Below are 23,118 nucleotides of genomic sequence, written 5' to 3'. Positions count from 1 at the left end.
ATGGGTAGCAAACAGGAGGAGCTGCAAACCACTTTGCAGCTATAGAGCTACAATCTAATCACTATCACTGAAACATCCTGCAAAGGACCACACAAATGGAATGCTGTAATAGAAAACTAGAAACTTCTCAGAAGGTGCAGGCAAGAAGAAAAAGCAAGCAGGTGGCTGCCCTCCAAGGGAAAAAAAAAAAGCGCACTGACTCCAGAGAGCTGCCTTGGAAAAACAGCAATGGAAATGTTGAGGGCTTATGGGTAAAAATTAGGGGCTAAGCCAACAAAGGAATCCTCATGGCTAGTGTTTACTACAGTCTGCTTCATCAAGGGAATCTTGTTGATGAGTTCTTCCTTCAGCTACAGGAGGTGTCCTGTTTGCAGGCTCTGATCCTGCTGGGAGACTTCAATCACCCTGACATCTGCTGGAAAAGCAGCACAGTAAACTGTAAGCAGTCCAGGAGACCTTGCAGCCCAGGAGTGCAATGAGGATAATTTCTTAATCCAAGTGACAGACAGCACAACTAGAGGGGAAGCATTATTAGACCTGCTGCCTACCAACATAGATGAACTAATTAGGTGTGTCAAGCTTAGTGGCAGGCTGAGCTGCAGTGGTCATGCCCTAGTGGAATTCACTGCCATGATGGATATAGACCAGGTGAAGAACAGAGTAAGGACTCCAAGTTTTAAGAGCACACTTTCAGTTGCTAAATGAATTAATGGATGGGATCGCCCAGGAACTGCCCTCAGGCACAAAGGAGCTGTACAGAATTGGCAGCCCTTTAAGGACATTTTTCATAGAGCTCAGGAGCTCTCAATTACAATGTGTAAGAAAACAGGCAAGGGAAGCAGGAGACAAACATGACTAACTAAGGACCACCTGATCAAACTAAAATGTAAGAAGGAAATGCACAGTTCAACAGGAACACTGGCTAGAAAAAGGAAGATTAAAGTAAACATACCTGTTCTTGATAAATAAGACATGAGAACTAGTGAAAACTGATATGGAGAAGGCTGAGATATTCAACAGTTTTTCACCTCAGCTTTCAATATGAATCTCTCTTCTCACATCTCTCAGTTCCCTGAAGCTCAAGGCTGGGACTGTAGACTGCAGTTCTCTCCTGAGACTCAGGTTCAAGACCACCTGAGATACCTGAACATACATCAGTCCATAGGACCCAGTGTGATGTATCCCAGGGCTCTAAAGGAATAGGCTGATATTGAAACGGCCAAGCAATTCTCAATCATATCTGAGCAGTCTTAGCAGTAAGGCAAATCTCCAGACTGGAAAAAGGAAAATGTCAGACCCATTTTGAAAAAAGGTAAAAAGGAAGACCCTGGAACTACCAACAAGGTAGCCTCACTCCACATCCAGTAAAATCATGGAACATTCTCCTGGAAGACACATCAAAACACATGGAAGACAGGGAGCTGCTTAGAGACAGAAAAAGCAGATTATACCTGACTAATTTGGTAGCCTTCCACAATGGAATAAATTCATCTGTTGAAAGAGAAAAAGCTGCAGATGTCATCCACCTGAACTTCTTGCAAAGCTGGAACAGGTTATCCAGAGAAGTTGTAGAACCCATCATTGTAAGTGTTCAAGGTCAAGTTGCGCAGGGCTTTGAGCAACCTGATCTGGTGTACACTATCCCTGCCCATGGCAGGGGATGTGGACTACATGATCTTTAAAGGTCCCTTGCAAACCAAACCATTCTATGATTGTAATCCTGCAGGCCACTTCCTGGAGACCCACGGTTTTAAAATTTATACAGATAGATGGTGTTAAATGGTCATTTTCAAGTCAAAGAAAGCTATCTCTAGTTTAAAAATGCTGCTTTGACCAAATTTCATGTGATCTGGATAAATACAGCACTTGCTTGCATGTTTCTGTTACCTTGTCACTACATAAACAATTGCAGCAACTGCTGGGGGCATCAGCATGTGGGAGGTGACAATACACACAGGCAGCTCGGAATAAGGCTCTCCTAGCAGAGGCATTTCTTGCTCTACAACTAAAATGACCATTTGGTCCATCAGGGTCGGAGGACAGCCATATCAAGTATCTCCCTTTATTGACACAGATGTTATCCTTGAAAGGCAGTTTCTCATGAATCCATACACTGCAGAAACTGCATTAGTTCCCACAGTAACAGGATGCAATACCAAATTGATCAGAAGCCCAGTAAAAGATTAAGTGGAAAAAACACTCAGAGATCAGGTTCCTTCAGCTTATTTGAGCAATTCACAGAAAGAGGCCTCAAGGCAGCAGTAAGAAAACAAAGAAACATCATGAACAATGTCTCCCAGTACCATATTTTTGCTTATTTGTTTTAAAGAGAAAAAAGGATCTAGACAAAAAAAAAATAAAAAGCATCGCTTTGAAAGGATCTTAACAATGCAACTCCTAATTTTTTCAGAAAATCTCTTCTGTCTCAGTCATTGTTCACCCCAGAAGTACTTTCAGACTTGGCTCAATGAAGTTTCAACCTCTTAGCAAGACAAACTAACTTCCTGTCTATATCTACATATCATAAACCTCACTTCTCAAGACTTCAATGCATTCTAGACTTAAGTTGGCACTAGATGTTCCAGAGATCAGATTTATCTAATCAAAGCAAGGTAAGGGGAAGGGGGCTGAACCAGACAACCAAAACCACAAGTATCACTGTCACAACAAAAGCTCTTCCAGCAGGGGAAGAAGACACTTTTTTTGAAAGGCTCCCTCCTCCCTCTCTGATTGCCCCATAAGTAGGTGCATCCTGAGTTACACAACGCTGAATAACATGTTCTAGGGAAGCCTGCTTGAGCAGGGAAGTTGGACTGGATTACCTCCAATGGTCCTTTTCAATCTTACTTATTCTATGATTTTAACCGTGATTGGTTTTCTGTATGTAGGAAGCACTGCGAAATTGCTCCCTGGTACGCCAGTTCTGCCTACCTGTGATTAAATATGCATAGAAAGAAAGAACATGCAGAAAGTTCCAGAGCCTGTAGGCAGCACAGCAGAGGCTGATAATATCCTTTTGCCCTCAGAGAAAGAGCCAGAGTAGATTGCTCCCTACATGAACAGCAGTTCAAAGCCTTGATCTTGCCTGGACTTAATGAAGTAAATATCCCTGTTTCATTTTTTTGATATAACAGTTTTCAAGCTAAAATTTTCCATTCCAGCTAAGAGTGAGAACAAAAGTAGGTGTTCATGACATGCAAGTCATGCAGAATGCAGTCTTCTAGAAAGCCACCTCAAAACCTAAGTGCAATTGCAGTTTTTTTTTTTTTTTTGTGTTCTTTTTACTTCATACAGGAGACAGTGCTGTCATTCCAAAACACTTCCCCCAAGAACACTATCTGCACAAAAAACTGTGTAGTATAAAGGAAGTTTTGGGAGTTCCACAATGAACCCTCAAAATGCAACAACTCTAGAAGCTTCAGCTAGCAAAAAAAAAAAAAAAAAGAAAGAAAAAAAAAAGAACAAAACTTTTCATTGACCTAACAAGCAATGAAAGACAGTAAGCATTTATTTAATCCCATTTATTTGCAGCCATGCACATTCACTCCTTTAACAGCAAATCACAGTGAATCATGGAACAGTTGTGGTCAAAGGGACCTCTGTAGATTATCCTCCTTGCTGCAGCTGAGCCATCTACACTCAGTTCCCCAGGACTCTGTCTAAATGGCTTTTCAGTGTCTCCAAGGAAGGAGACTCCACAACTTCTCTGGGCAACTAGTGATTACTTGTTCTGATGGCAAAAAGCCTTTCCTGGTGCTCAGAAGGAACCTCCCCTGTTTGGATTTGTGGCCATTTCACAAAGGGGCTTAAGAATCACATATTAGTGTGTTTGAATAGTCATCTGGAACATGTACACTGTTAGGTGTGCAAAATGGAATAGAAGACCCCTTCACCAAAAGAGGTCCAAGAAAACCTAACATAAACCATTTAGCCCATCTGTAGATGGTAAGGACTGAGGACTCACTATGCGACAACTGAACCACAACCCCTTTCCTTGCAAGCAGCAATTCTGCAACTACTTAAGCAATTGGTTTAATACATCATATTGAACAGCTAGAAATCTTAACTGCTGCCCTACTGTCTGAACAATTTATGTTTTCACCTATATCCCAAGCTGAAAGCTGCTTTAAGGACAAGTCTTCGTTCCTTGGTCCCAATTTAGCTTTTCTCTGAACGAATTCACTTTTCTACTTCAAGTTTTATTCAAACAAATGTCAGTTATAATCCTGACATCCCACTTGACAGATTAAGAGCCCTGCTTTCAGAGTCCTTAAAAAGCAAAAGCAGTCACTGAGGCAAATCAGGTCAAAGAAGAACATCCTAAAAGGAAAAGGAGTTGAGGAGAGTTAAGACAAACCAAAGATGAATTCCAATCTCCTGCGCAAGCTAATAATTTCTTCCCTGTGAAGTTTGAGGGGAAAAACATCCTGGTGGAAGTTACAGACTGCATGTGAAATTAGCTGTGTGGCTATCAGAAGGCACTATTTTCCAGTCAACCAAAATCTAACAAACTTGAGAACCAATATGAACAAAGGGATCTTAAAAGTTTATGAGAACCTGTCCTGGATCTACTATTTTTCCAAAACAGAAAAGCATGTGAAAAAACATTAAGTGAAAGGATTTAAACCCTAACAGCAGCTCTCATCCCACCATTCAGTGAAGCGAGCACAAGATGGGGAAAAAAACAATCACCAAACCCCAAACTGTCCCATTCCACGAGCACATTCTTTCTTTTCCAGAGGTGAACTTCAGTGCCCATCAGCTTTCAGCAATACACAGATGTTGTCTTAGTCACACACTCTATGGCACAAAGAGTGACATTTTGATGTGATTAAGACCTGAAACTCTTTAGATTAAAGAAGCCCCAAAATGTAAAATAATTTTTGCATAAACTTGAACCTTATGTCCATTTTGTAAACTCATCATTAGTCCACAACATAGATACCAAATGTTTAAGAGATACAAGTAACACATGAAATCTTAGGAATAGCAAGTTGTTCAGTCCGTGAAAATGTGGTTAAAGCTACAGGTTAGCCAGATGACATGAGTATTCTCAAAAATTCTGTTTATGAAGTAAAATGAGGAAGCTAAGAACATACTAAGTTCAAGCAAACCTAGAGCTCTACTAACAACTGACTACCTAGCAACTGACTACATGTATCAGTATTATAAACTTTCCCCAGTAACTATCTCAGATCATGTTATTAAGTAAAACAGTAACATTGCTGTCATTTTTTAAAGTCCAGCGCTATTTCCACGGTTTTTCCTGCAGCCCTAGAACTGCTCATCACTATAGCCTATTAGTACAGAGCAGTGCAAGTCCTAGTGTATTTAACATTAGGTCCTTGACAAGCAAATATTATACAATGCAAAAATCTCCATCTCTCAGGCGAGATATAGTCAATGCCGTAGGTCTCACACTAGGGAATGATGCATGTTACATCAGTCTGAGTGGGTTCTCTTCCTGGGTCACCCATGTCCTGTGCCATCCTTGCATCATCTCAAACAAGAATATAAAACCAAATTGTTCCTCTTGCATCCCTCATCATATACGTTCAGTATCCAATGCTATAGTTAGGCCTAGAGTACTGTGCCTAACCAAGGAACTGCTCAGTATTGCTTGCTTGGACAAGACATCAGCAAAACACGAAGACAACACATAGCAGCATGAATAGCAGGATTCACATCAGACACCTCAGCCTCACTGCTGCATGGTGCATTTGTATAAACATGGTGAAACAGTGAATTACAGGAGTCTGTGTTTATCAATCACAAGTCCTAGGAATGGCTGAAGTGAAAACCACCCAGATCAAGAGGCAGGAGGTCAGTATTTTCAGTAGGCTTCAAGCACCCACAGTTTATTCTGCAAACTTGCTTTACAGAAAAACCAAATCATTAAAAAGAGATACCTTCCTTTATTCACTATATGACAAAGAGTTATTTGCCTACACATTTTTAAAAGCAAGACCTTTATATCCTGTAGTAATACTTTAATCAATGCTTTCCATTAGTCTAAGAAAACATCTGAGACCTGTGCTAGAATATGCTCCATTCATTTATGCCTTTAACATCTACACATGTATCTACAGATTGTTTTTAAACCACATATGAACTGCATTAAGGACCACATGGTTCCGCTGAGAAGCTAAAAGTGGATATTGCTACAGTAATCAGAAGTGTTGTCCCGTAACATCAATTATTTCTGCAAGATACTTAGAAAGCCACTCTAAACTCATACTGGACATCCGAAAGCAGTTTCAGTGTCTGCAAGAGGACCATCTGTTCCATTACACTGTTCTGAATGGTATGCAACTTCTTCCCCTCCCTCTCAATTTGCAAATAGCTAACATCAGTACTTCTGAAGACCCTAACTTCCCAGAAAGACCCTATAGCAAGATTTCCAGTAGTGTTTGCATATTATCGTACCACCTCCTTCAGTGCAAGAAATCAGGTTCTGATTTGATGAACACTTGTAAAGAAACATCATAAAATAAATTATTCTTTTCTTTGTCCTCCATAGATCCTCCTGTGCCAAACAAGCAAACAAGGAAAAAAGTTGTTTTCTTGACACCTGAATTTTGAAACAGAAACAGGACTGGGAAAAACTCTAAAACCTAGAGAGGTCATAACATATTAACTGTCAATACAATTCAAACCTAACAGAAAGAAAGACAGCTTTCAAATTATGCATTGCATTAAATCCCAGACAAGGCACCTGATTTGTACAAAGCATCATCCTTGCTGCTGTAAAGTTTGTTGATTTTGTTTCTGAAGAGGATTTAACTTGATGATTAAACCAGCTCAATGTTTGGTCCTTGTAAAAAAGTGTTGTGGTTCGGCACTTCCACCTTGCATCAATGATCCACTTATTTTAAGGTTCCTTGAGCTCCAAGTCCTCTCTTTGTTGAGTACTTATGTGTGAATGACACTGCTCAGAGAGATTTCTTCCAGAAGTGTCTATCATGGCTACACATGCACGGGCACCAGCGTACAGTAACTCCTGGAGACTACACTCCATACCAGACCCATCTGCACACAGATGTCACACACTGAAGAGGTATCCTCCTCATACAGGAATTGATCCATTTCCCTCATGTCTTTCTGCCCAAGCCCACCAGGGAGCACTGCAGTTGTACACGCCATGGCAGAATGCCCCAAACCATTTTCTGTTGTCACTTTTGACAAAAGCCCTGTTGTTTCACCCCCAAGTCCATTGTTACTATGACAACAGTATTACAATTCCTCCCAATTACCCATGTATTATTGCAGTCGTGGGTTCCTCCACCCTCAACAGCTCGTAGAAAAGGCAGCCTTATTCTCAGTTCTCTTTCAATAGGGCAAGTCCGAACTACCAACTACTGGACTACACTGGAGATGCAAAAAATGTGAGACTCAACCCTCAAGGCTTTCACTTCTGTGATGAATATTAACATTTAGAGGCTAACATAGCTTAAACAAGCGGTTAGAGGACAGGAAACTATTTAAAAACAGTACTTAACAAGTACTTAATTGAGACAACAAAAGTATTCTTCCACTCAAGCTAAAACATGAAATTTCCATCCTGTGTCTGCTATCATGCAAGGCTCCTTTGTGAAAGATCCCATGAAGAAACAGTATGAGAAGGGAAGCATATAAGGTGTTTGAGTCACTGGATATGCACCAATTTAAAACCACTTTGCTACTCAAAGAAGCAGGCTTCCAAACAAACGCTGTAACTTACAGCAGAAACAGACCAAAATGATTCCTAACCTTACAGTCTGATGAGCTTGCTTCCACAACAACTGATTTGGTTTTGATCAGTATCTGAATAACAAATACTATTGAGAATAGATAGGATTCTTATTTTGCATACTGTGACATATAAGAGATAGATGCTGTTAACAAGGACTGCTTGTAGTTAAGCTTATCAAAGCACAATCTTTCGCATCAACTGCAGCTACCAGCTAGGAAAGCTCCCCACTGTAGGGATTAACTCAAGTCCTCCTAATGGAGCGAAACTCACAATTCTGGTACACAAGAAGAATCTAAAGCTCTTTAAACTTTTCTGCAACTTAAAAAAATTCAAACAGAAGTCACTGTCTCCCCACAACACACTATGAACAGTCAGTAGCAGCAGTATTCCAATTCAGTACAAAAGTCAAAGCAGGAATAGTAACAATACTAAGAATCTTCTGATATAAACAGCAACAATTAAAACATTTTACACCAAGTATTTAAACTACTTACTTGAGAGTATTTTCCAATGATTTTACAAGCCTCTGAACACCAAATATCCAGGATGCCTCTTTGAATCTAAGCTTCCTTCTAGAACACCAGTTCCTCCAGAGAGTCTCCAGGAATTCAGCACATCTTTCCCACAAAGAACGTACATAACCAGATCCCAATGGACCTCAATTACCAATATCCCCTATAATTCCTGTTAAGAAGCTACTAGTCTTCTTACAGGCTTCTGTCTATCCAACGGATAAATCTAAGTCAGTATAATTAATTTTCAGTTAAGATACCAAATCTTCTCCCTGTCACCCCACCTCCAAAAAGAACTGGCTACTATACAACTTGATAGCACTTCTTATGATTTATTTTTTATTATTATTTTTCAGGAAGTAAAATCAGACACTGCTTTAACTTTTACAGTAATGCAGTTCCTCTGCTTGGAAACACTCTGAGCATTCTAAAATCTCTTAGGACAAAATTACCATAAACTGCAATAATTTCACTATTTGCTGTACACATCTTCTTTGCAAGGTGACCAAACAAATCAGTAATTCAAAGATTTTTAGTAGCTCAACGATTTTAAGTAGTTCAATGATTTTACCATTTCTACAATTCCTTTAAGGTTTACTGTGTGTTGCTTCTACCCAGAAACCACCTTTCATAGATTTTTTTTTTAATCCTAACAGAAGGCTTATCTGCCCTGTACAAAGGGGTCACATAATACACCCTCTATACCTTTCAGTCAAAACATGCATACTAGCAGAAAGTAATAACTAATGAATTCTTCTCCTTCCTCAGTTGTGAGGAAGCATAGCAGGGTAAGGAATGTTTTGACATGCTTACAAAGAGGCATTTAAATAATAGTGATTCCTATATTAAGTGCATGACCTATACATCAGAAAATCTGGTAGCTTAAAAAAGCTTTAGCTTGCTTGCTTGTTCCATCTTTCAAGTGCAAAAAGGGTAAAGAAAAAAAATCAACTTACACAAAAGTTCTCAGGTCCAAAAGACACAAATGCACCTTGACAGTACCATTAGAGGTCACTTCATAGCAATGGAACAGTAAATTCATCATGCCACAGGATCACTGCAGTAGATTTTATAACTAGTCTGAGGAAGCCAGTAAAAACACTAGTCTCATGTCACATTAAGTAATTCTGGATGGGTCCTTTTAGCACTGCATGGGCTAAAAGTGATTTTTAAAAACTTTTACAACTTTGTACAGTGATGAAGGGAGCTTTTCAATAGACAAAATGCTTTATTTCCGTAAAATTACTACAGTACTCTGTATTTTCAGATCCATAGATCGTGGCATCACCACAGAAGGTGCTTGTGTTTGCATATTTTGAAAGATGCCCTTAAAAACTAAGCAAGTGTATGACACCTGAGATAATATTTAGCCTAGCAGTCCTATAGATATCAACACCTAACTGAAGATCTACATGGACAAAAAAAAAAATCTCTGCAAGAACAGCTACAGCTTCTGCAGAAACAAATGCACTGGAGGGCAAAGCAAACCCAGACAAACTGCATAAGCACAGCTTCTGTAACCTTATTTTTAGCCTACTTTTTATTTTTAACTACAAAAATAAATAAATAAACCAAAAAAACAACAACTATGCTACACAAATAGTTCTAAAGGAGCTGTTAGCACACAAGAACTACCTTGAACTACTCCCATGCAGTGCTCAGCAAGCAGAAAACCAAGTGAGAGGGAAAATCAGGTTACTCTATAAATCTACATCAACCATTTTTGGTGTCCATATCACCCATACCAACCACTCCCCCTTAAAAAAATGGCCAGGGGTGAAGGAAGGCAGGAGACAGAAATAACAGAATATTCAACAGGATGACTTAACAGAAGACTGTATTTTTCATAACAAAAACGGAGAAAAGAGACATTTGATAGAAGAAAAAAACATAGATAGATATAAAATCAGGACATGCAAACTGCGAACAGAAATGACTGCTCACTAATTTTCACTAAAGTCCTAAACAGTTTACAATAAAAGTCATCAAGAAATCAAGAATAATTTCCTTTTCAAAAAAAGGATGGGTTGTTTTCTTTCAGCAAGACTTTTAAACCATAAAATTCTCTTGTCACAGAACACCTTCAAAGCCAAAAGTATGCCAGCAATTAAGAAATTAATTAGAGCTTTCAGGAATTTTGTACACAAATTGCTACGCAACACAGTTCAAATGCAGCCTCTTTATCAAGTTCCTAAATTGCTGATTGCCATGAGAAAGAAAGATACATTTAAAACTTTTACAATCTCTGAGCATCATGAGCTACATGTCATTTTCAGAAAAAAATTAGCTATGTGGATCTTCATCTGAAAATCTATACTGCAGTCGGACTGAAGAAACAGATAATTCTTTCTCCACAGCCCCCAACATGCAGAACAGTCACCACCCTGACGTCACAGCATTCCTCCAAATGCACACTGCAGACCTGACCACTCATCCACTATTCCAGCACAAAATACAACACTGAGAAACAAAACCATTTTTCATTAACTCTAGAAGCAGTTCACAGACACTGAAAATGCATCTTCCTGACAGATAAAGCAATCCTTGAAGTCATAAATACTGGAGAACACTAACAATTGGTTCCAATGCTTCAATAAATTTAGTCCAAAAACTGATTACATAAAGTAAACAATGTTTTCAAGTGTTATTACTTGGCAGTATCTGCAGTGACTGAATACATTTCAAGAGATGGTCAGCAAACCAACTGAGTACTGCTTACCAAGAACTTCCCTTCCAGACCCACAATACAAAAGCAACTGCCACCTAGGAGAGCCAACACTCCTCCCAAACTCAGCACCTCTCCCTACACTGTCCTATGACTGCCATATGCAATCAGTAGAACAGAAGAAAAAGAACTCACGTCAGCTATTTGCTGTATTACAGTTTCCTGGGTGCACAATCTGGTGGGTTTTCATCAGTTCATGTATCCTTCTTATTTCTACTCAAGCTTCCCCCCGTGGCAGGGTTTGTACCTATTACTCTAAACTCAGCACAAAAGATGAGCACCCACAGTACCTTTAGCACAAATACAGACACTCCATTCCAACACTTGTGCTAGACAAAGTGCTAAAGTCACTACCTGTCTTTTGCTGGTCTTCCTACCATGCTTCAATGTCTTGAATTTTTCTCTGAAAATCATTCTTCATGAATGTACTGCATCTCCACACAGTTCAATTATCACTTTTTCCATTTTTGACATGTAAAGTGACCAAAAAAAGTGTTCTATGCTAGATGTGATACAGAAAATATGCAGGCTGGGGTGGCACAGAAGAAGCAAAGGAGAAAAGGTAAATTCTCATTCATTAAATCATTTGGAAGAAGATGCCAAGAGTAGGTAGCTAAAAATGAGGTTAGATGACCAATTTCTACATAGTCTATCACTTTTCAGATATCCAAATTCAGCAAAAAATTCTAGGTTATGTCAGGATTCCCCATTCTTCAAACAATGCTTCTTAAAAAGCATGCCCTGCTTGTTTTAAAAGAAGCACTGAAAGGATGTGTTCTTTGAATTTTAATATTTTTTAACAGACCAGTTTCTTCCACTTGCAACAGCATACACTTCAGGTGTAAACAGCAGTACTATACAATGTATTCCAAAAAGCTATTAAAATATTCCTAGTGAGAATTCATGCCCTAAAAACATGTTCCCTTTATATAACATGTTCCTTCAAAAGACTTTGAAATTAAAGCTGAAGACCTTAAAATATAAGTTTTATATAAAACTGCTAGAAAGAAGCAGAAATTTTGCTCAAGACAGCAAAACATGCTTGCCCAATAGATATAAATTGCAAAATCACTGCAAACATGAAAGAACAGACTTCTCTGTTTAGACTCATGTCCTGTCAGTTTTATAGAATCAAGTAAATCCCAAAGTAGCAGCATACCACAGTACATAATAATCTGGTGACTGGTGACAGTGCCTTTGGTAGGAACTCTCACCCTGAAAAATTAAATCTGACTGAAGTACAACATACATGGATAACTGTAACTAAACCAAGCACAACAGCATCATGCTTGCTTGTTTGAAATAAATTTTAAAAAACATGCCCCAAAATTCCTCCAGAGCTACTTGCAGGCAGATTGGAAAAGAACTGTGCATAGTGTTCCAAGCCTGCTCACTGCTTCCAAGGAACCTTAAAACTGCTCCAGAGAGCAGAAGAGCCTCGGGATTTGATCAGTAGGTACTACATGCTGAACATTTACATATACATGGATCATACCCTAGGTCTAGCATCAACATTTACAGTCACAGATCTAATCTGTGCACAGAATACAGAATGAAGTTCTGTGTAATACAAGCCATAAAATGAATCCTGTATTTCCTTCCACCAAGTCCATAACTTCTTGCTGAATTAAGAGTGAACTTTAAAGGTACCATCAGCTCTTTAATTTTAGAAATTAGATCTAAATCATCTTAAATGACTACCAGCATTGTACATTAAAATGGATGTATCAAATAATCTGCCTCTTCAGCTGACCTGCCCCAACTCCTCCAGAGTATCAAAGTCTTTAGAGAAACCACCCAAAGCAACACTACCCATGCTATCTTGCCCTGCCAAATCCTAAAACCTCTGTCACAACCATCTTTCGTCTTATCTATAAACACAAAAGTGTGCTGCTGCACCCTTTCCTGCTCCAATACAAGGTTTCAAACACTGAAAAAGACAAATCTTTTCTGAAACAAAGGATCAATTTTCTATTCAGCCTCTTACTTTCAAACTTTCTTCCATTTAATTTGGATTTTCAGCCAGCAGTTCCCAAAATCAGGCTGACTCCAGCACAAAACAGACCAAAGTAATTACTTCCTTTAAGTCCCATACTAGGCTCCAGTTACTGACTGGAATTAAACTTACTTTTCCATTAAACATTGTCATAGTAGACTGTTACTGGAACCTACTATATCAATAGATCTCTTCCCACACACTGCTGCATAATCAACTATATTCAATTTCTAGAGAATATTCTCCATGTTCTACCTTGCATACAGAGATGAAATGGATCCATCACATTGCTTGTGAAAAGAAGAAACAGACTTAAAAATTATATTCTGGTGTTTCCTCCAATTTTCTTTACTCAATTTCTGGTGTTTATTTTAAGCAATGACTTAAATATTGCAATAAAGCTAATGCAAGATTTCGTTCTGTAAGTTTTGTAGCTTTCTCTGAAGGAACTCTATGTAATAAAACTTTCAGAAAAAAAGATATCTGAAAGTCTTGTAATTGTGTCTTGTCATCTGGATAACACACAGAACATATAGTTCATCATTTTAACTTAATTGCCTAAAACTCAGGCTTTCCTTTACAGGTTTGATTAAAAATAAATGCTGAGCAGATAATTATATTCAAGTTACTAGATGTAAAGGAGTGTAAGTTCAAGAAACTGCTCTGAGTGTAAAAAAAAAAAAATTAAAATAGAAGTTCCTATTCAGAAACAAATTAATACTAACTACAGAAAAAAACCACAAAAATTAAAGACATCCCAACCAAAAAGCTCTTTGCATGTTCTCAACAAATTTTAAACAGTTGAAGTGTTCCATTTTATTTGAAACTGTTTTAGCTCCAGTCTACAAAACACATACTGAAGATAGATTACCACTTAACAACAGTGTCCTGTAAATTGTACTGGAAAGCTCCCAAGGACCTAGTTGTTTCTCCATACTGCATGGAATGAAAGGTTTACCATCTTCCTAACCACTACTATAACATATAGAGCAGCCAAAAAAAAAACCAAATACTTTATCTAGTAAAACTAGTTTTCTTGACAGCAACCAAGAAAAACAAACCTACATATTCAGATTTTAAATACTGTAATTTAACAAACAAGGAGAGTTCATCCAGTCTCTCCAGGACAGTTTTTCTGATGCAAGTCCTGCAAACCTTGTATTACAGACCAAGAAAAAGTTAAATTATTATCACTGTACCTACCTGCTAAATTAAAAGTAGTTCACTTTTAAAACAAGCAATATCTTTCATCCCAAGTTCAGCACATAAACTATTACAGCTTCACAAAACATAATCAGGTAAAATTGCAACCTATTAAGTGACAGACACTTACCAATACACACATCTATTTTCCCCTTGATAGCAGCCTCATGCAAAGGAGTGTAGTTCCAGTTGTCCCTAGCGTTTGGGTCTGCCCCCTGACACAGCAGCAGACTGACCACTTCTGCATGACCAAAGGAGCAGGCATTGTGCAGGGGTATCAGTCCTCCGTCGTCACGAGCATGAACATTGGCTCCTGTCTGCAGCAAGTGCTCTACAACATCCTTCCTTCCAAAACCTGCAAGAGAATATATTTCTGTTCATTTGTCTGGCAAAACAACATGATATAGCACCTAAAACTGTTCACTCTTGGTTCAGTGTACAGTATTCATGTCCCTCATCTACTTGTTGGTCCATTCCACCATAAAGTCAGACTCTGTTCACCTGCTCAAAAAACAGCTGGACAATTCCTTTACAGTCTCAACAGAGCTGAACTGTGTTGTATCACAGCCTGCCTGGCTGCCACTCATTAAGACGTTCTACAAAGGCTGAGCACACTGAATGGTGAGAGAGGGATGCAAGGAAAGTAACAGGAACATCAGTGGTACCCCCTGTTACATACACCCACATTAGGGTTTCCACTTTAAACCTTCCTTCAGTTGGTCAAAAGCTTTCACATGGTAATAGTTTACAGACAGCCTAATTACTAATATTCACAAAAGACACATAATTCTTTGACAAATTTTCAGAAAGTTTGGTAAAAAAATAACCAACTTCCCTGTAGAACTGGAAGAATGCTTTCCCTGGTGAGTACAATACATCAAGTTTGATCAGTTTAAGTACGGCTGAACTGTTTCACCCACTGCCCAATTAATGACACTTTATCACAACATAGCAAGAACTCCAAATGCCAATTCCAATCTCTGCAAAGCTGCTATGTGCACAGTTTGACTTATGACATGGAAGACTTATGACTCTCATTAGGTGTTTTTCCTCCTCCTTTCACCTTCTTAAGAACAAGACTCCAAAAGGAGTTAAATTACAGAATTGTATCATCACAGGTTAAACACACCTGTAGGTATCACTGGGACCTTAAGCAAAGCTGGAAAGATGCTCTTACTAAATGTAATCCCACTTATCAGAGCACTAAACACAGTTTATATGGGAATACAAGCCCTTGAGGTGGAGGAGCACTCTTAGACACATGACCCTATCAGAATGGTTTTATGCTATAAGTAAAGGAAGAAAGAAGTCCAGGCTAAGTCATTGTGTATCACTGCTTTACAACAGCACACACTGGGATCAGACTTTTTCCCTAAGACTTTCCCAAGCACTTCTCCCACTTCACTAGACAGAAAATAATTAAATTGAGTGATTTAACTAAATAAACTGAAAAGCCTTCAAGATGGGAAAAGTTCACCTGGCTCATTATTACTGAAGGTCTAAGATTCTGCATTTATATCCTCTTGTAAATTCTTTCAAAAAAAAATTAAATGGGAAGGAGACATGTTCCACAAAGTATTAGAAGATAATTCAAGAGAACAAGTTACTAGTCACAAAGAGAAAACAAGCTGAAACTTTCTACTAAGTAATACACTTGTGACACAAACAGTTTATGTACCACAAATGCTACCAGAAACATTAAAAAAAATTTCAAAGTTAAGGCCAGTAATTTATCGATTGAACTTTTTTTAACATGAAAGAGTGTGCATTTGCACGCTCTGAGGCTGTAAGACTGCCAGGATGTTTCCTAATTGACTACACAGTTTGCATTCTTCATTGTACCCATATTAATCCAGCTAAAAATTATTAACCACATTTTAAGTTGTACGAGGCAGAATTAAACAGCGACTTGCCTTTACAAACACCTGCATGAGGTCAGACATCTCTTCTATGACAAGGACATAGGGGACACCTGCCACAAGTTGAGCCAGACTAGTTCAAGAAGGATGTCTCCAGCAAAGCTTTCCAGAGCAATGTGATGTAATTTGCTCTACATTGCAGCACAGGTGGAGTGATCAATTCAGGTGTCTCCACACAGTGGAAGTGTGTCATTAAGTTGCCAACGACTTCGTGCCATTTCCTGGCTCTCCCTCAAGGAACATTCAGTAGCTACTTAGATCAGCTCTGCAGTTGCTTATCTTACTCATGTGTCAAAGTGGCTTGTATTTTTATGATTAACAGCTTGCTAGCTGACAAACCAACTTATCAGCTCTCTTAAACTCTGACCACTGACTGCTTCCCAACCCAAGTGAGATCCCCTTGCTTCAGCATTAAAGCTGTATACTCCAAAAATTTTCTAGAGCATAGGTATTTATGCTAGCCTTCACAAAGTGGTAAGACTTCCAACAGTTATTATTAGTGAAACCAAAGGCATTTTAGAATAAAACTGCTTCCCCCCCACAGCTTTTTGCCATTACTACACACATAAGCAGAAAGAAAACAAGTTGAATCACTGATGTTTTAACAAGTCAACTTAAATCAGGTTTGTCCAAGCCTGACCTTCAATGAGACCAAGAACACTCCACTCGGTGATCCCAGTTCCGTAACTTACAAAAACCATTCCTGGAAGCTTCAACCTCTTCTTGCTGCAGAAGTGGGCATTAAACCATGAAGTTCAGCAAATATTATTATTTATAAATATATTCCTGGGTAAAAACAAGAAAGAGAGCACCTGTATAGCTAAAAGAACATGTTGTACGAGAACCTGAAGGGCTAACTTCATGATCAAAAAAAAAGTTTAACTTCCTATTAAATGGGTGTGGAACTGGACAAACTTATGACTGTGGCTATATGAAGAAATTGAGTAGGACTCAGCTTATTTCTACCAGGTCCATCCACCTAGTCACTTGTGAAAGAGGTGCTATTATTAATGATTTACCAGCAAGGACCAAGCCCAAAAATATATGAACCAAGGTGTTAGCAGGAAATATATATATATATATATATATATATATATATATATATGTGTGTGTGTGTGTGTGTGTGTGTGTGTATATATGTATATGTGTATATGTGTATGTATATGTACATATATATATATATATATATATATATATATATATATATGTATATATCTCCTTTTGTAGGGCTAACTGCTGTTTCAGAAGGGAAAAAGCAAGCCTGTTACCAAGCTGGCTTCCAGAAAAAGCTGGGATTTCAGACAAACACTCACAGGAGTCCTCCCTATCCAAGTATATTAATGGTAGAAAAGTCACAGAAAATCAGCCTTGGTATGTGAGTGCTCTGCATTGAGGATAACTCACACAGAGCCATGAACGCATCACTGTCAACCTGCTTCAAACACAATGAACCACTACAGGCACTTCAACTTGCAAACTACATGATGATGCACAGGATATAGCTTAGGCTGAGAGTAAAGTCACACCATATCCCATGCAAATTACACCTAAAACGTGGTATCTCATCACAAAGACTAAAATCATCCAACTATTAAAAAAAGTCAATAGCATTCCCAACAGGGAAAAAAAAAAAATCTATCTCTCACATAGACACAGAATAACCAAATAATTTGGTTATGCTGGCAAAAAAAAGTATTTTATCAGCTATCTGTCAACAACACCATCAAACGCAGAATTGTCGGGCCAGTTTACAAGAACAGAAAGTATTTTCAGCTACTGAGGGGTACATAATACAGTAAAGATGTTCTTATTTTATAAACAATGACAGTTAAGATCTTTCTCAAGGAAAAGAGGTAACACATCTTTAGATCAAAGGAATGCAGTAAAAAGACGAGTGAAACAGCTGTCTCATTCAACCCAGTTTGAAGAAGAGAATCGTTCAGCAGAACACAGAATATTCCAGTGAAGAGGGTGCAAAGTACAAGAGAAAACAAGTTACTTCTAACACAAGTTAACAGTCCAATTATTTAATGAACTCCTTAGCACAGGATGACCCTCTCATAACATTTAAAAACTGAGTTATGTTCAAACAATTGCTGAGCTACAAACTACAAGAGGACTCAAAAGTATCATATGAAGTGGGTAAGTGTATAACTTTTCCCTAGGTATCCACTTTTGGCCACCAGTATGGATAAAAAGTTAACCTAAACATACCTTTGTCCACACTTAGCACAGTTGCTTTTTAAACTTTTTAGCAGGCCAGTTTTTGTTGAAATAAATGTGTTGAATAAACTGAATGTGAAATGTGAATATGAAAACTATGCATACATTAATACTACCACTTCATTTCTTTTTTTTTGTAAATGTTTTAAAGTCAACTTTAATCACTTTAAAGTCTTTAGAACCTGCTTTTTGGGTGCTGCTGGACAATATCCAAAGCCTGCACTGGTACCAGAGACCCAAATATCCTGCAATCTACACAGCAATTGAGAAAGTACTGAGTTTTCCCCTTTCCAAGCAAGGAGAATGGAAAGAAAAATTATGGAAATTATGCTTTGCTCAACCTCTTCCTTCTTGCAAGAGAGGCCTCTATAGCCATGATATCAGCTTCAGTATTAATTTCTCCCTTATTAATAGGTAACCAAAGCAGGTCAGACTTATTCAGCACACTACTTGACACTTCAACACAGAACTAAAGAACCAATTTCCCTTTATTAAGTTCAATTGGCAGTTCAGGTACCCAATCAGACAAAACATGAATAAAACTGTTGCTCCAGTTTGATGCAGCCACGTACAATTTATCTGGAAGTGAGTAATGGACAGGTGACACCAACTTCAGAAACAGATTCCAACCTATCCCCAGCTTTTAAAACAGTTGGTAACAGATTTCAGCTCATGTCTTAGCTCCAGCTTACACATATGCCAAGGATTTTGAGTGGTCTCAGAAGTCCCTCTTTTTCTTGTCCTACCACAAGAAAGGACGTAAAGATGATTTTCAAATTAGAAATTTTACAAAGCTTAAGGAATCCAAACTTAGTACTTTTTACAAGGAACTATAACTGGGGAAGTTATCCTTCCCTATTACAGCAAAAGAACTTAACTGCCTGCTATTGCTGCCAAGATAGACATCTGAAAAAACAGACTGAGCTGGGGAGATGTCAAGTACCCTGTGGGAGGGGGAAGGAAAAAAAAAAAACCAAAACAATCCAGTCCCAAAAACAGGAAATTAAGAAGAAATTAGAAGAATTCCTCTTTCACAAATCACAACATCAGAACTGAAACTATTCACCTAAGAGTTTAGTTTCAAGAAGTTTGAAAAAAACAGTTTAAAACACAACATCCTGCACTCTCAACCACCCATTCCCCTACTGAAGGCCATACAATTCACACTCAGGTATGGCTAATTAATAATATATAAAATTATTATTATTATTAATAATAATAATAATAATAGTAATATAAAGTAATAAAATTAAATAATAATAGAATGGGCTATTATCCAAAACACAGTCTCCTACACACACCAGACTGCTATGCTCATAAGCAAACAACTTTTATTTTACCTTTGGCCCTCAAATCAACACACTGCATTACTGGCAGGTATACAATGCTTCAGATCAGCTGCATTCAAACAACATGCTTACTTACAGGCCTTTCCAAAGTGCAGGACCTCAAGATCTTTGTAATAAGAAATCTGCCTAATACTCTTACATGTCTAATCCACTGGCACTGTCTAATCCATGCAGCAATTTGAGATAAAATAGATATGGTATCTAAGGAAAGTCTTTGAATCTAGGAAAAAAGAGAATTTGTTAGGTACCAGAACTTCATCTGCTGTTTTCCTCATGCTAAAACGAATCACCTTCCATTGCTATCATAGTAACATCTTAATGACATTATCCACTTTTAAAACCTTACCCCCTCAAGCAAGCTTTGTCCATTTCTTCTTTAATCCGAACAGATATTACCCACTGCAGCTTCAGCACTACAGTTTGCAGAGGTACTTAAGTTAGAACCCGAGATCTCAGAGTTTTAGGGGAAGCAGCAAGATCTAACTTTAAGTCTGAATCCAAAATTAGCAGAGAACCTCATAAGTATACATGCAGTTAGTACCAGCGTTATGTTCCAGGGTTCATCAAAATTAAGCCCATCTCCAAACTTCTCCCAGAAGTTTTAAACTCTCCTTGCATAAGCCCTGTTTCAGTAGTGGAGCTCAGGGATCAGAGGAGAGAGAAAAGGAAACAGCTCAGAAACAAAAGTTCCCTTAGGGGCATTGTCAAATGCCTCTTGTACTTTGAAAATGAAAACAAACCCATAATAATCAGTTTATCTAACTGATAAACTGTACAGCACTATTCAGAGTACCAGGCAAAACTGCACCATAAAATGTTCACTTTGCTACTAATTTCAACAGTGATTCAGAGACTGTATTTAAACCCTAACCACTCAATACAGACTTGTTAATTATCTTAATTTACATGTACCAGTGCACCACAAAGCTTAAACAAGATCTGTGTGCTTCACTACGTAAGGTCCAGTTCTGTAACACTGTGGCACACCTCCGAGAGTTCTCAGACTGACCACAAACCTAGCAACTGTACATGTCCTGAGTTATAAGTAATGATTTAAAAGACCTTCCTCATCTTATTTTTATCACTAATTTTGTGTGCCTTGTGCCCCCAGAACACACCCTGTAAGAAATACTTTTTTTCATTAACTGCAGTAATCTCTTACAGCTCTATTTGCCAAAAGATAATATTTATTTCCAGTTAGTCTACATTGTTGGACCTTATTGGTAAATTGCTTTTACACCATTAGTTCTGATCACAATGACACCTCTCTGCGCAAAGAGGTGTATTCTTTCCTGGACACATCTGTAACTTCTACAGTTCAGCTGTTCCACCTGACCCCTTTCCCCAACCTACTCAGACCACAAGAGAGCCAGATATCAAGCAGCAACCATATCGAAATGAAAGAAGCTACAAAGTACAAGGCATCAAAACTGATTCCCATGAAGTGCAGGTGCATCACAGGAGTCCCTGAGCTGTAACAACTCACGTGAAACCCTTACTTCAAGTCAACTCTGTCCTGAATTTCAGTTTCATGCTTCCTAAATCCACTGCACAAGTTCGCAGCGGCCCACAGATCTCAAACGCAGAGATCACTGTCCACTTTTAGATCTTACAGTCTCTTTACGCTTCCAGGATCTCCTCTCCCACTCGTCTCACCCAGAGGAAGGGGATTTAACAGCCATCTCCCAGCAGCGTGTAGCGAAACGCCGCCGGGAAAGAGAGTGTGCTGACACTCTTTCCCCCAGCTCAGGCTTGCCCGCTCCCGAATCACCGAGGCGCTGGAGGCCCCCTGCCCGAAGCCATTCCAGGGGAACGCTCCCTGTCCCGCTCGCTGTCACTGCCTTGGCCGGGCACGGGAGGCCCCGGTACCCACCGGCGGCGAAGTGGAGCGGCGTGGACTTGCGCCCCGCCATGTCCTTGGCGTTCACGTTGCCCGTGTCCACCAGGCGCTTCACGCGCGTCACGTCCCCATTCCTGCAGGCCTCCAGCAGCTCGCGGAACGCCCCGCTCGCCGCGCCCGGGCCCGCCGCTTCGGGACTCTCCGCCGCCGGGCTCGACGCCGCCGACGACGACGCGGACGAGGAGGACGAGGACGAGGAAGAGCCGCTGGAGCTGCTGCCCGAGCCCGGCGGCGGGGCCGGCGCGGCGGCACCCGAACCCTCCGCGCACTCCGCGGCCGGGGGCCGGTCCGCGTCGGGGGGCGCCTCGCCCTCGGGGCCGGCCAGGCTGTGGCGCTGCGCGGCCGGTGCCAGGCTGGGGCTGCGCGGCGGCGAGGCGGCGGCGGGCGGCGGGGAGGCCGGGCCGGGCGGCGGGTGGTGGTGGTGATGGTGGTGCTGGGAGCGACGCGGCGGCCCCGCCGCCATCTTCGCGCCGCTCCGCCCCTCCCGGCTCCGTCACTGCGGCAACGGCGCCGCCCCGCCCGCGCTTCCGCCCGCCCGCCCACCCCGAGCGCCGCGCACGGACGTGGCGCCGGCGCGGGGCCCGCGGGGCGCGGCCGCACCGGCACCGGCACCGCCCCGGGCGGGGCGCGCCTGCCCCCTGCCGGCAGCAGCGGGTGGGGAGGGCGGAGCCACGGGCGGGGCAGAGCCCGGGTGGGGCGGGTGGAGCCACGGGCGGGGCCGGCGCTGCCGGGGTACCGCGTCCGCTCCGCGGCTGCCGGTGTCGGGAGCGGGGCGCGACGGCAAGGCAACTCCACAGGAGTGACCTCGGAGAGGAGGGCGAGGGGCGGTGTTCCCCTGCGGAGCCGCGGTAGGGGCCATGCGGCCGTCTTCCGCCTCCACGGCACGAACCGGCTGCGATACCAGAATCCGGGCAGCTGCTTCTTCACAGCCGCCGTTCGTGTCAAAACTCCAGAAGGACTTTGCAAGCTAATTGCAACACCCCATTGCCAGATCCAAGCTTTGCGAGATATTTAAGAGGCATCGGTATGAACTTGTTCAGCTCACCGCCGGTTTTCCACAGTTTATATTTCACCATCCAGGTGGTTTTGTGGCATCAGTGACAAACAAATCACGCTCCTTTACTGGTTACGCCAGAGGTGGGTGGGTTACCCGGCTCCCATGGGTAGCCAGCGCTTGCCCTGGTGCTCACCCCCCCTTCCCCTGCAGGCGATCCAGCCGGCAGTGCAGCTTCATAGAATCACAGAACCACAGAATCGTAGAAAGTTACAGGCTTGGAATGGACTTTAAAGATCATGCAGTACCGACTTCCCCTGCCATAGGCAGGGAACACCTCCCTTTAGACCAGGCCGTTCAAGGCTTTATCCAGCCTGGCATTGAGCCCTGCTTAATTCCGGTACAGCTCCTTTCCTAAAGCCAGGAAATGATGGAGTGAAACCAGGAGAGAAAGCCGATGGAGAAACCTAAGTGGAGCCTGGCAGTTCTTTAAAAGTTTATTAGCTAAGCTGAAAGGCCACTTTTTCACTCATTCCAGGGAATAAAGCAGCGCTGGCATAGATCC

General features: G+C 40.7%; 1 protein-coding gene across 1 annotated transcript in view; it reads right to left on the bottom strand.

Moving 5' to 3' along the window:
* Window positions 1–22,022, bottom strand: part of TNKS (tankyrase) — a 128,977-nt gene extending 106,955 nt beyond the window's left edge. The window contains exons 1-2 of the mRNA XM_005517545.3: window positions 21,533–22,022; window positions 14,299–14,523 (exon numbers count right to left, since the gene is read on the bottom strand). Of these exons, the coding sequence (XP_005517602.2) occupies window positions 14,299–14,523; window positions 21,533–22,022 (715 nt within the window). The remainder of the gene's footprint in view (window positions 1–14,298; window positions 14,524–21,532) is intronic.
* Window positions 22,023–23,118: the final 1,096 nt, after the last annotated feature.

Source organism: Pseudopodoces humilis, chromosome 6, assembly GCF_049639895.1.
Source record: "Pseudopodoces humilis isolate 2021_Gansu_Grassland_sample_001 chromosome 6, ASM4963989v1, whole genome shotgun sequence".
In the NCBI taxonomy this organism is placed as follows: Eukaryota; Metazoa; Chordata; class Aves; order Passeriformes; family Paridae; genus Pseudopodoces; species Pseudopodoces humilis.
Note: the sequence above shows the minus strand (reverse complement) of the source record. Positions and strands in the feature narration are given on the sequence as shown.